This window comes from Aplidium turbinatum, chromosome 12, assembly GCF_918807975.1.
Source record: "Aplidium turbinatum chromosome 12, kaAplTurb1.1, whole genome shotgun sequence".
Taxonomy (NCBI): domain Eukaryota; kingdom Metazoa; phylum Chordata; class Ascidiacea; order Aplousobranchia; family Polyclinidae; genus Aplidium; species Aplidium turbinatum.
Genome location: NC_137483.1, coordinates 869,534 through 883,492, shown reverse-complemented (window position 1 = coordinate 883,492; position 13,959 = coordinate 869,534). Strand labels below are relative to the sequence as shown.

Genomic DNA, 13,959 nt, shown 5'->3' with positions numbered 1-13,959 from the left:
TTTTGGTTCAAAATCTGTTTAATTCTTTAATTACATATTTTGAAGTCTACCAGTAATCTTGGTTTGCTTATCCGCAATACTTTCTGCTGCTTCCCATTTCATGGCATTTCTCTTCATCAAGTTTGTTCCTGTTATGTTGTCCTCAATCTTCAACGATCTTCAATCCACCACGTTTTCTTCTCCTTCAAATTTGTCTTCCAGTTATGCCTCACCAGTAGCGTTGTCCAAGAGTAACTTTTTACTCTGGCCCTGGATGATTTTATGGGCCTGTAACCAGGAGGGTAGCCAGGACAAAATTTCAAAGGGGGGAAGGGAGAATGAGTATTATTGAGTAAAAATTATTAGTAATAATATTTTTAGTGATAATAATTAGTAATAATATTAGTAAAAATTTGTCAAATAATGCTGCAACAGCGGGTGAAATGTTTATTAAAGTCTCATAAAACCAAACCAGGTGAAAAATAATGGGATTGGTTCAATGACACTGACAGTACATCAATATCTATTGGCCAATAGCTTAAAAGTTTGTCAGTCGGTGCATATATAAGAATATTTTGGGGAGAGGGAAAAAATTCTTCTTTGCCTGTAACACATTCAAGGGGGTCGGGTACTTAAATAAACCACCTGGTATTCTTTGGGTGTAGCTGGTGTCAACTGTTAGCTGGTTTTAGATATAGCTGGTGTCTTTTCTTGAAGCGCCTTGATTTGGAGCCTGAGAATTTCATTGGTACCGGGCCCAAAATATTCTCTCAACAGCTCTGTGCCTCACAACCCCCTAGCAACCCACCTCAGCAACAGCGGCCAACAATACTTTAAGCCTAAGGTTTAATTGGTTCACTTGTCATTAGGAACTCACGATATATTGATGTTTGGTCTAATTCAACTTTTGTTCCTCATTCATCATTCTAAGGTTTCTTTCTTTAATATGATTTGCAAAACCGCAGATGAGTGTCCGCGCCTTGCATCCAGCCTGGGGGAGTAGGCCTAGGTCACGTCAGGACAAAATACGATTCTACGAAGTGTGAATGACAAAAGTAAAGTTTGGTGAGTTGAAGTGTTTATGAAAAGTTAACGAAAGTGAACGTTGATTCAATGATTGGTTTCTATGAAAAGAACCAGGAGTTGCTGCCTGTGACTGTGGTTTCCATTACAATCCAGTGCGTAGAAAACGTTGACAAATAAATCTTGTTGAAAACTTGTTGGATTATTTTGTTAGCTTAAAGAAAAAGCGTTGACCGAGGAATTGCTACTTTGATCACGCGACTACTCCGCAGCTGAGATGCAGCTTGATATTTCAAGGCAGTAACGATTCTTGAAAAGTATTTAAAGGGAACAGTAGAGTTTCGACGAAACAAAATATTTTACCTTCTCTTGCTCGCTTTTACGTATTTCGAGATCTAACGTTGCAACTTTTGCTAGAAAAGCCACAACCTGTTGTTGTTGCAATTCAGTTGGTGAATTGTCTGAGCATTTTGTGTTGAAAATTTGTGGAAATCGAAATTATTTTATCAACTTCTGTTCCACTTTTGACGATGATTTCATAAAAAAATATGCACAAAAGTTTTCTGGCTTGGCTTGCTGCCCTGTTCCGATCCCAACTGATCGTCAGCTCAATAAGCAAATCGTCTGCAGCCCGTGACCTAGATAGCGCGATTCGCTTCTGTGACGTCACTAGGATAAATGAACAAGCCGGACTTGAGGTGCTCAAGTCGACCGTCTTCAGGCTTGGTCGCGACGCTGACAATCATTTCATCTATCCGCGACGTTGTATCAACGTCCGGTGGTGGGTTTGCTATTGAACTGATCAGGTGTTGCCCTAACGCGGTGGCTGTGCGCGGTCATGCGTAACGCCAGACACCATTATGAATCATCAATGATGTCTGGCGATAAGCAAATACAGTAAATCAATGTCGAGCTGCCATTGAAGTGCTTGTGACGACACCGGCCGAGACAGAGTGAGGAGAAAATACAAAACGTGAAGTTGATTTTGTCGGCTGATTATTCTTTTCAACGCGTCATGAAGACAATATCTACATTATCTAGTACAGTAGTTTCCAACCTTTTTGTCTTGGTGGACCACTTTTGGTGCCTTCGAAGCGGTCTCGGACCCCTAAAAATTTATATTTGAAATTTTAGTTTATTGCGTCTCCTTATGGAATCATATGTTACATAACTTTCGAAGCAACACAATAAGAGGAATTTGCTATAAATTCGCAACGCACTTGACGATTGACTGAATTATGTTATGAGCTACACGGTATCAAACATCAGTAATCTATAGCCTATGCTCATTTGATGTTTTTCTATAATTTTTATCAAAAGTTAATAGAATACTTGCGACCGATACAAGGAATTTCTCCCTTTTTTCATTTGTAATCAATATTAATTCGTAAAAATCACAGTCATTGCAAAACTGTGAGTGCTGATAGAATGCTGACTAACGTTTGCATTTCCAAGTTAAGCATTGATCAACAATCTGCTGTCTCAAAAGAATTAAGTTGAACATAGCCAACATAGCCTTATTAAAAGGTTTAAGTCATTTATGAAGTAGCCTATGGTATTTTTTAGTTAAGAAACCAAACCTTTGTGCAATGTCCCTTGCAATTCCAAACGAAGCACCAGTGCGTTGCGACTTACAGTTTGAGAATCACTGTAGGCGCATACATAAAGCACAAATAATTTTTAAATTTCGTAATTTATCAATCATGCTGAAAACTCGAAAACTTTCACTGACCCCCTGAAATCGCTTCACGGACCCCGGTTGAGAACCACTGTTCTAGTATCTTCATGGAAGTCATTGTTCAACGGCGATCTGCGCTCCTTCCATCGACAACTCCTCCACTGCAAGTAGTTCGTCTTTCCATGGAAAATCTCGCCTCATTAGTTCGGTTTGCAATTGAAACTTCTTTTCAGTTCTTTGCGCACGACATTTTCTAGCGCTGAGGATGACTGCTGGTACGGCGCTCGAAACGTCAGTGAAAAGATTTGTTATTGTGATGTATCTGTTGGTATTGTTTTGTTTGTTTTTATGTTTTCTTTTATTATTTTTCTTGTACAGCTGAAAATCTGGCTCTTGACATGATCATACTGAGGAATGAGGATGCTGTGATAGCGAAATCGATATGTGATTACAAAAATGAGGCTGGTACACTGTTTGTTGCATTGAGTAGCAAGTCTTATAGTAATGATACGAGGCAGTTAACCGCTTCAAGTGGACAGTTTGCTGGGTTGGTTCACGAAAATAGAAAAGTTTTATGAGTTACCTATAATCTGTTAAAATATTTAATTTGTTCTTGTTCATTTGAATTTTTTTAGTTTGAGTTGATAATTCGACCCGCGCATAAATGCGGGAGCCTGGTGTCAATTGTCTACGTGGCAGTTGGTATGATGGGCTGTTGCTACGTCGTGGAATAGTTTCTATGTCATCACAATGAAAATGTTATTTTGAATATTCAAAATGGATCCGGTCATTTATTTCTGTTGTGACGTCATCAGTGAAGTTAAAGAACCAAACGCCGAGTGGCGCGCGTGGACGGCCGCGTTGGACAGTGCTTGTTTGGGCAAACGTTGGGCGAGTTTATGTTATGAATATTGTCTCTTTGTTTAACATCCCAGCACTAGGTTTCCTTTGCGAGCGGAAAACCCCGAACGATTGTCGCGCTATTTTGACAGAATGGGAAATTCCTTGAGGTCTTGTAGCGTTGCCAGTTGGCGGTCGACATGTGCTGAGAGCTAGGAACTCTTTTTTGTACGGCTTTCTCTTGGCTTGACGTGGTTGTAATATTTGATAAGCAACTCATCTCATGATGACTTCGAGTTTAATCTTCGAGTTTAAAAAAAAAACGATTGTTGCAAAACTAACCCGCGCGTTTGAACTCGTTGCTTTGTGAGGTAATAGTTTGGTGATACGAGTGGACGCAGAAGCGCAGTTGGTCTTCTGAAGGAGGATGACGAGTGCCCGGTTAGTATGGGCAAGCTGCTCCACAACTTTGATCTTACTTGTTATGTAGCTTTCTATGTTGAACTGCAGGATGGTGGGGCGTCTGTACTTGTTGACTCTTCTCCCTGTTGCCTTGTGCAGCTGGGCCGTCCGGTGGAGGCTTTAATTGGACAAGTTTAGTTTGCTACGTCACCAGATGGTGCGCGCTGGACCGGTCACGTGTAGCTACTTGTTCTCCGTTCGCAGGCCACAGGTTAAAAATAACTCGAATTTTTGTTCACCTGAAGATAACCGGACAATGATAGTTGTCGTACCTTTACCTCTCTCCGTGGCCAACAAACCCTGTTTTTCTGAAAGAACCCAAGTACCCAGCTAATTCCCAAATAAAGATTGTATCGTATTTTCGCCTCTAACATAACATGGGCGTGCAATGGCTTGCCGTACAAGCTGCTGTAATGTCAGTTCATCACAAACGAAATAGAGGTTTAAATTTTTTTTACGATTTTGAAATTTTGTCGACTATTTTTGAGTGATCTGCTGGTGTGTCTTGTAAACATTCCAGCGTCCCCCGGCTACTACGGTCAACCGAACCTGAATGGATCCAGTCGGTACTCGGGAACAATGTTGGACAAATAGGTGGCGAGTGTTGCCGAGGTTGTCAGCACTCACAATTAAAAAGTGACGACTTGAAACTCGAATGGGGCCTCTTTTGTTCCCATCTTGAATGGATTTGTTGAAGTTTGTGGAAAACTTGGTTCTCATCCTTCAGGAAGCAGATCTTGCGAAATGATTCGATTGTTCTCGGAATAATTGCCAGGCTCCTATGACGTTTCATGCTCCACCAATAAAGCGGCTGTCTAAGTTCAGCTGCTGCGTGCAGTGGTCGCACGGGGTGATGGTTCACCGGTTCCTGCGACTTCGCTCGAGCGCGGCAAAGAGCTCCACCGCTTTTCTGCGATGCAAGCGATTCTTATCAATGTCGATTCTCCGAAGTCAGATATCGCCGATATCCTTAGCGACTTATCAGTGGATTGCATTGTTGACCGCTACGCCGTCAACCAAGATAAAGCGAGGGCTTGGTATGAGGCTCAGGGCTGGATAGGAGTGGGCGTGTTATAAATTCCTCAAGTGTTATATTGTCAAAACTAATTTTTTTAATTATTAAAAGTATTGAGAGTCAGAACAACTCATGAAGTTAGATTAAAAGATAATTGACGTAGAAGCTTCTTTGTTACTCTGGTGGTAATAACCAGTTTATGTGCTGAGCCCAAGTTTTTTCATCACCCAAAATTCCTAAATTTCCCGGCTGGCAACTGACCGGTAGATCGTCTGGCTGCTTAGTCGACTCCAGGTCAACAAAACAAAGCATCTGATTTTGTTTTATATCAAATTTTCGTCGTCATGAATAAGGTAGAGAACTAGTGTTAGAAACAATAACATTCCTGATAAATTCTTTAACTTTTCACTTTTCAGTGTTATCGACCCTCGAAGCGCATGGAAGGTGGCGCGCGTGGAATCTTGCATGGAACTGCAGCATCTGAGTGTGTGACTGGCTGTCACTTTCTAAGCGGATCCTTCAAAACTCTCGGCATTTCCTTCGCAACAACAATGCAACCACAGACCGGATATCGAGCAGACTTTCGCGATCCCGCAATCAAGGTCAACTTCCACAAAAAGCTTTCTCGGTCTGGGAAGTGCTGGAGATGCTTTGCCACTTTCAACTCAGGACTTAGTATTTTGGGCGAGAAAAGTACGTTGTACGTTTCATTAAATTTTACGACTTCTGTGGTTTCTAGAACTCGACAGTCTCTTGCGGTGGAAAAATTTAAGTGGAATTTCTGAGAATCCAGACTTTCCTCCCAGGTCGACGTAAGAATTTTCTCAAGCTCAGTTTGATGATGCATTTAAAAACATCATTTGTGTACATTGAAACTACGTTTATTATTATAGATTCAATCGACTTGCACCAATCTCAAGACCGTAATTTGAAGGAGCGTCTTGTCGCTAGATGGCGCCAATGAAGACGGATCAATTGTTCAAGTTGGAGTTGAAGTAAAAATTGCTAAGACGTAAAATTCTAAAGTAACAAGTTGGAAAATAAAATCCTAATTCTCCAAGATCTGTTGTGTGTGCTCTGATGTCATCATGGCCGAATACAATGATATAAAATGACATATCTTTGAGTAATAACTTTCATAATTATTTAAAATTATCTACATTTTTAGATGTATTGAATTATTCTGATGAGAGCATAGAATTTTGTTGAAAACGATTGAAATTATTATAAAAAAATAATGGTCTTAGTTGCTGTCTTCGTTCGGTGCGTTGCAATTGCTGGGTGAGCAACGAAGTGGGTTTGTACCGATGACCAAATGCGCCTTGTTGAACTTCTCTTTGGTATTTCTCACTTTTGTTCGCTTTGTTTTGGCGACATTTCCTCACGGTTTGTGTTCTGTGCAAACGAAACTTTCTCGGGATTGTGGGCGATCTTCAGTAAATTGTCTGACGAATGACGTAGTTGGTACACGGGTGTTTCTCAACATCGGAGTGTAACAAGAATTGGACACGTGTATCACCCCAGTATCGCACCACTAGTTTATGCCACGGAGATCTCGATCACTGCTTTTGACAAATAATTAAGTTCTTAGTGAAATGAAAGCAACCGAACAAGCTGTCACTTAAGTCTGAGTGGTCATTATAGAGCAACGGGTTTGCTGTCAATTTTTGCTACAATCGACTGCTGAGAAACGTTTGTTGCCCGATTGTCCTAATGGCTAACATGGAGGCTACATTGGGTTGGGTAGCGAAACGCAGTGCTCGCTGTTCTACAATGAGTGTTCAGCCTTGCGCTGATGGCATAAAAATCGCTTCCTTCTTCACAGTGTCACAATACTCAGAACGGTAACGACTAGAACATCACACAACTAAGGCGAAAGAGCCATGTCCATTGAGTCCTGTCTTTGTCATGAGTTACCAAGGAGGGTGGGGGGGGACTTGTATACCAGTCCCAGGTATACAAGTCCCCCCACCCCCCTTGGTAACTCATGACAAAGACAGGACTCAATGGACATGGCTCTTTCGCCTTAGTTGCGTGATGTTCTAGTTGTTACCACTCAGAACAGCTCAGACGCGCCATTTTGTGACCACTAGTCGTGACACATCTTTACCAACAAATAACACTGGTTTACAAGAAATTTTTACAGTACAAACTAACAATCATTTCCAAGTAGATTTGGTACGCTGAGCTCGAATCTGAAATCAAAATTTGGCTATCACGTCAGGATTTTATGATAATTGACTTTTTGTTCTTTTTCTAGCAAATAGCAAACATTTGATAGAGTTCATTGTCTCCAACGTTGTATTTCTGACGTAACAATTGTGTTAGCACTATGATGTAAGAGTTGCAATTGTTTGAGATAATGCATTGGTGTTCAGCGATTTTGTGACATCACCATATATCATAATTGACTGCTAGTTTTGTATGTCCCTGTCAAGGTGTTATGTCATCTGGGGACTATGTCATTGTTTTCGAGGTTGTTTGTCATGCTTTTGCTCAGTAGCGTAGCCAGAAATTTTGAAGGGGGGGGTTTTGACGACCCAGCGGCGGGGGTCTGGGGGGCCTCCCCCAGAAATTTTTGAAAATTTACTTTGAATTTGGTGCATGAAAATGTGGGTATGAATATTCCTGTAAAATGGTGCTGTCCGGTGGCATAGCAAAAGGATAAGATCATGTTTTCTTCGGCATTTTTCGGAAATAAAGCTAAGTCTCTATGTTTTCTTGTTGCTAATTCCTGGCTGAGATGTTTAAATGTTTGGTATTGGCAAAACTCGTTCTTTTAATGCAGTTTTGTTTAAACTTAGGCAATTTTTTTTTAGACTGAAAGCATCATTTTCAATATCATGACGTCACACGCGTGCCAAAGGGGGAGGTTGTAACCCCCAAAACCCCCCTTGGCTACGCCACTGCTTTTGCTGTAGTTATACGTAGCCAGTGCTGTGCTTTGTCAAAATTAGTATTGTATTTGGAAGCGCTTAAGTTGTACTGTACAAGGAAGCTGTCAAGTCGCTGTATGTTTGTTATAAGCATAGATCGCAAGAGGTATTGCAACAAGTATGAGTACCAGACCAAGTAGCTCCAGACGAGGTTGATTGAACATCTAACGAAATTTTTGCTTTGTATGCGAAGCGTAGACCTACACTTTACCTTCTAATTCTGTGAAGCAGTCCACCAGGCACAAGCTTGCCTGCAAACAATACTTTGATATAAAGTTGGAGATCAAAACATAAGCCACACTTCACATATTGCTATAGATGTAGTAACACAGAGCTTCTGTTGTGGTTTGACGGTAAATGGAAGGCTATGACTTCTGCTCTGTCAATGGTATGGCATGAGTAAACTATCATTACCACAGAAATATATAGTTGCTTTTGTAGGACAAAACTATAAAAATTTTAAGGAGAAAGAAATCTAAAGTTTAATATTCAGCTTGCCTTCTCTTCATCCTCTATCTATGGTTGTGAGCTATTGAGCTTCTTCCATCTAGAAATGAAGAGTTCTTATTGACTGATGAACCTGCGAGTTTCTTACAATGCTGTAAACGTTTGGCCACCAAAGGAAAATCCTACAATCGAGAGAAAGCGTACGTGTCTAATTTAGGCTTCCAGAAGTAATACACCTGCCTTCGATTTGTGTTGGGGTTAGCTATGGAGTTTGGCTATGGGTTCAGGTGGAAATGGGTTTGTTTATTTGATAAAAAAACTTTTCTGCTTGCAAAACTGATGCCAAACTGGTTGTTATATTTATTGGACCATGAGTCGGGCACCCTTTGCTTGACGATGGCTTCAAAGAATTGTTAAGCCTCCCATGCTAGAAGGATGGGTTGGATTAAAAGTAGCAGCTGACAATCTTTTTAAAAAATTCAAGCATGAGCAGTTTAGTGACGTTGTTAGGAACATATTGAAAGCATTGTTTAGCTTGTTAACATTTTTGTTGACTTTTTATCATTGTTTTTAGCCTTCGAATATTTGATGGACGCTGAAAATAATTAAATATGGTGCTTACTGATATCTTGAAAACTTAACGTGATAGAGAAAATTGAAAATTTGAGTTGAGCTAAGACCACCTATTTACATGTTCTGTATTAATTTTTTTTTTTTTTGTAGACCAGTGTAATCAAAACACACCTCACCAAGTATCCTATGAAAGGCTTTGACTTGAATCGCAATTGGTTGATAACAATACCTCACCATCTTGGGCGTGCCAGCGTATGAGGTAGTTGGTTGTATACTTGAACGGGAAGTGTCCGATCTTCTACCTCACTCCCTGCCGCTGTATGTCAGCAGAGAGCACCTTATCAAATGTAGTGACGTATGGAATGATACAAATCGTTGTCCTTCAGGAATGATGAACAGGTATGACATTCCAATTCCCAGGTATATTTGAAAGTTGCAACTTGAAACTCTACAAAACTCAGGGTACGAATATTTTTGGCGGAAAATGTCCCTGAGGCCCTAAAACGTGACTTATGACGTCATCACGAGTTAGGCACTCAGCCCACTTCCCGCCTGGCTACCTCCGTCACAATGAGGGGGACCACGAATTGCCGAGTCCGGTTCAGATAAACAACATCATCTCCAGCAACCACGTCAGGCCAAGCATCACCGGTCGCGTTGGCTGTTCTTTTTCCACATGCGTTGTTACGTCATAATGGGCTAACCTGTAGCGGCATTCAGACAAATCGTTGGTTTGTTTCGATGGTCATGTAGACGCATTGATTTGCAATGTTGCAAAGAATCACGGCTTGATCTCCTAGTCCTACCTAACCATCTCAATGCTTGTAGCGCTCTCAATAGGCCCTATCACTTCTCACTCGTATTCACCAATCAGCGTCAGTGCCGGTCTTAGGGTATTTCGGGCCCTGTGCGGAATATGCTTTGCGGGCCCCAATGACAATGATCCAATTCAGTAGTGTAGCTAGGTATTTTGAAAGCGGAAGGGGGGGGGGGGTGGTTTGACGGTCGGCGGGCGAAGCCTGACGGTGTATTCACCGAAGGCGACACTCAGCGGCGGGGGGTTTGGGAAACCTCTCCCAGAAAAATTACTTTGAATTTGAGAGCATGTTCAACAAAATTTGGGTATGAATATTACTGTAAAATGGTGCGGTCCGGTGGCACAGCAAAAGGATAAGATCATGTTTTCTTTGGCATTTTTCGGAAATAAAGCTATGTCTCTATGTTGAGACTGGATGCAACCTATTTCGTCCCCTGAACAATTCGTACCCTGAAATCGGGGTACAAAATAGGTTGAATCCCTAAACATTTGTAAGGCTGACGTGATTGCATAGCACGAACAATTGTTGAGAGAATATAATTTCCAGCACATTCTAGGGCGCATCTAGAAAATGTTAATACTGTATCCCTTAGCTTCCATTTAAGCAGAAAAGCTTTGGATTTTTAGATTGCTTCAACGTTTGATGACATTGAATCAGCGTAATAACGGTGAATTCTTCGCTAAGAATGGATGGCAGTACCTACTTCTACACTAATCAGCGCAATTTAGTTCAAGTGTTACATCACAATGTCTGGCTTTGATCTCCGAGTAATATTGATAAGGCAAGGTTGGTTACAAAATTAACTCATACGAGTAGGCTAAGTTTTGGTATTACAGTAAGAAAGAAAAGGCCCAGAAAAAATTCTTTAAGTGAGAATGAATACGATGAACCTACAGTACTTGCTCTTCATCACTTTCGCTCACATGACACACAAAAATAAACCTAAGGATAAAAGCCGATAGTAAAACTTTGCACAGCAGAAAACAGTAACGTTAGTACAGAAGTTTTCCAACTCCTGCCCAGAGCATTGTGACGCAAGAAGCCACACGACCTGTTCGGTGGAAGTTAATCAGTTATGTTGTGTACTGGGCAGCTACAGGGCGCTTTGACTCTCCAATGGCCAGGTCTGATGAAAGCCTTTCAAAGTGAAGAATTATCAACACAAAGTGATTAAACATGACGATCCAAGTTAAATCTCGGGTGTCCGCCGTAAGACTTAATTTGTCCGCCGAGATAGCTGCTCAGACTGGACATGTTTGTCCGCTTTCAACAAAATCGAATTTCGACCTATTTCGTCCCCTGGAAAGATCGAGATAAATTTGAAATGTTTGCGGCAACTTCGATCAGCGACTTCGGCTCTGTTTTTTTTCTCAATCTTTTTAGGGTACGAAATAGGTTGCACCCGTTGAGTCTCTATGTTTTCTTGTTGCTAATTCCTTTGTTGAATTCGCTTGTTGAATTTTTCCATTGGAAATGACAAAAATTACTGCACTTTTTGAGTAAATTGCGGCCCCCCCAATTTGCGGGCCCTGTGCGATCGTACGGTTCGCACACCCCAAAGACCGGCACTGATCAGCGTGTAAGGTTTACGCGCCCGCATTATGACGTCATGCTAGCCCATCGACTGTCCACTATGTTGTTACAACGGGCAGATTGCAATGATGTGAATTGCCGGTTGTTTATTGTAGGAGCAACTGCAGGTAGCCAGGAAGTATAAAGCAGTGTTGCCAGACTATGGGAGAGCGCAGGAGATTAGGCAAAATTTTACAGCAAGAGAGCACATTGACGCTTGGAAGTAGATTTAAACTCGAGCAGGTAGCAAAGAGATCGTGACACGACAATCTTCATTGCGTCCTTTCTTTGAGACAGATTCTTTGGCGCAAAAAACATTACAGTGAAACCACAAAAAGCAAATGATAGAATGCAACAACTCACAATCCGAAAAACCCTACGACGTGGAAGCATGCATAAAGGAATAAACAAACATCACATGAGCAGCGAGCAAAAGTAAGCTTGGAAATGCAAGCACCTATGATTGTAGAAAAAAATCAAAAAATATAACTCAGCAAATATTGTCATCGACTTTTCCACAAGAAATGATTGGAGCACTGGAGAGCGCTACCACCCAACATACTCCAGACCGGCCGCGATTTCTAGATGAGGCTGAAAGAAAACAAAATAAGATGGTAGCGTGAGTCTTCGGTCATAGAGACACCGCTCGTTGGCGGGATCAGCACTCCTCTTACAAAAGTTGGATGAACCACCCCTCCTACTTGTTTGGATTTAGCTGAACTGTTTCGCAATTCGATTAACAATTGAAAACATTATCGCCAGCTACTGAATGACGTCATCATTGTGAATGTGATGTCATGTCGATGATGACGCAATAGCTCACCGGTGACAGCAAGAGCATCCAGTCGCTGTCGATCAGTTTGAATCCGAAGTGACGAGGGATTGGGAAGCCGCGCTGAAGGAGATCTGTGAGTTTGATGTAAAATGATGATCAGTGATGTCCTGGTCTTCTCTCAAAGCCTTTACAAGTGCGTGGAACTTTAAAAAATTAACTTGGAACGCTTCCCAGCCTAAAACATCTAAACACTTCCACGAACACTGCAATCTCACCGTTGAAGTCTGACATCATCTCCGGAAGAAGTTGGTCAAGGATCTTTGTGATCGTCTTCCTCGGCAGGACTGCGTGACGTTTGATTGACGTCATTGCAACAACCTTCCCGGTCAATTGGTCGTCGGTGAAGTTGAAGGTCACGTTCATTGTGACGTCCTGATGCCGCAACAAACAATACATAAACGGCCAGGTAAATGATTCACTGAAAGAACGCAAAATAACGTCGGTTTGACATCAACGTTGGAGTAAGAAAAGCAGCCGCCCACTAGCATGAAGCGCAACACTGCCAATAATAATTAATTGGTTACCTCGACAACGGTTTCCATCTACTACGTTGCTAAGTAACAACGGTGTCGCTCCACAAGTCCTTGAACTAACAATCACGTCACTCACCACTATCGTGGGCGTGACGACAAGCAAGGTTCCGTTACTTAGGATTCCTTGAGGAATGATGTGGAGCCTGGATGGAATTTGTATTCCAACTCCTTTGGGAATCGTAATGGGAAAGCTACGAGCGAAAGCCAAGCGAACTTGGAACCACCTGGACAACAATTTATTAATCAATGATTTTGCATTCTCTTTTACCCTGGCAACGGTGACGTATTGACTGACGACAGATAACGCGATAACGAAACGGCAAGAGTAGGGATTCGGTCTTTCTGTCATTACTTTCAAGTGTTCAGCATACGGGTTCGATCCCAGACCAAGTCACGTCAAAACACACGGCACTGGTCAATTGACATTGGCATCACGCGTTGCGAATATGTCGTTACGCAAAAAAAACGGCCCGGCTTGATGCAGAATCGAACACCGGTGCTCCAGAACTGAACGAACCTTTTCACTTGTTTCCAGTTGGGATCTTTCCGGAGTATCTTCCTCCTCGGTGAGATCCGGATGCCATAAGAACGCAACTAAACGTGGAAGTTAGTTAATCAACCAGTGCCGTCATAAAACAGAAGCGCGGCCAGATAATGCACCAAGGAACAGGCAGCGACATGTTATGAGTAGAGATGTACCGATACCAATATTTTGGCCGATACCGATCCCGATATCACTTTTTTAGGCCGATACTGATATTTTGGCCGATACTTTGGTGTTACAAAAAGAAGCAATTTTGGTATTTGCAAGGAATTAGATCAAGGTTTTAGTAATGAAAGTCCACCGTAATTGAGGACTGGGGTATATGGGAAGAAACATTACATCATAATTTGGGTTTCTGACAAATTAATAAAGGGTTTGCGCAAACTCTCGAAATAAGCTATCATAATTTATAATAAGATGTAAAATGTAAACCAAGTGATTTGTGTAGTCGTACAAAAACTATTGGACAAATAATGTGCAACCTAAGGGCGCTTGTCGTTTGGTTGAAAAGCTTTTGCCAGGCCAAGACTACCCAGGTAGCAAAAATGTATAATTTTGCATCGTTTTTACGTTGCTAAACGTTTAAAAAACCTGTGTAACTTGGTTGTTTTTAGTAAGCTGGTTCTATCAGTTTGTGATTTAATTTCCACCTTTCGTTGTAATAAACTCATCAAGCTTAAACAATGTCATGGCAGAGTAAGTAG

At 41.5% G+C, this 13,959-nt stretch overlaps 1 protein-coding gene and 1 long non-coding RNA gene across 6 annotated transcripts in view; one reads left to right on the top strand and one right to left on the bottom strand.

Moving 5' to 3' along the window:
- The first annotated feature begins 945 nt into the window (after nt 1-945).
- On the top strand, nt 946-6,010 carry LOC145780803 (uncharacterized). Its single transcript, XR_014290673.1, has 3 exons — nt 946-1,044; nt 5,414-5,690; nt 5,891-6,010. It is a non-coding gene; the product is annotated as an uncharacterized LOC145780803 (long non-coding RNA).
- A 5,431-nt stretch (nt 6,011-11,441) lies between these two features.
- The window catches only part of LOC145781005 (uncharacterized), a 43,627-nt gene continuing 41,109 nt past the window's right edge, over nt 11,442-13,959 (bottom strand). For 4 of the 5 annotated variants that reach the window (XM_082592702.1, XM_082592706.1, XM_082592704.1 and 1 more), the window contains 5 exons: nt 13,229-13,305; nt 12,788-12,935; nt 12,394-12,550; nt 12,167-12,249; nt 11,442-11,934 (listed from right to left, as the gene is read on the bottom strand). In XM_082592702.1, the coding sequence (XP_082448828.1) occupies nt 11,890-11,934; nt 12,167-12,249; nt 12,394-12,550; nt 12,788-12,935; nt 13,229-13,305 (510 nt within the window). In that variant the 3' untranslated portion in view covers nt 11,442-11,889. Of the gene's footprint in view, nt 11,935-12,166; nt 12,250-12,393; nt 12,551-12,702; nt 12,936-13,228; nt 13,306-13,959 lie in introns of all 5 variants that reach the window. The other variant, XR_014290692.1, reaches the window with a different exon arrangement.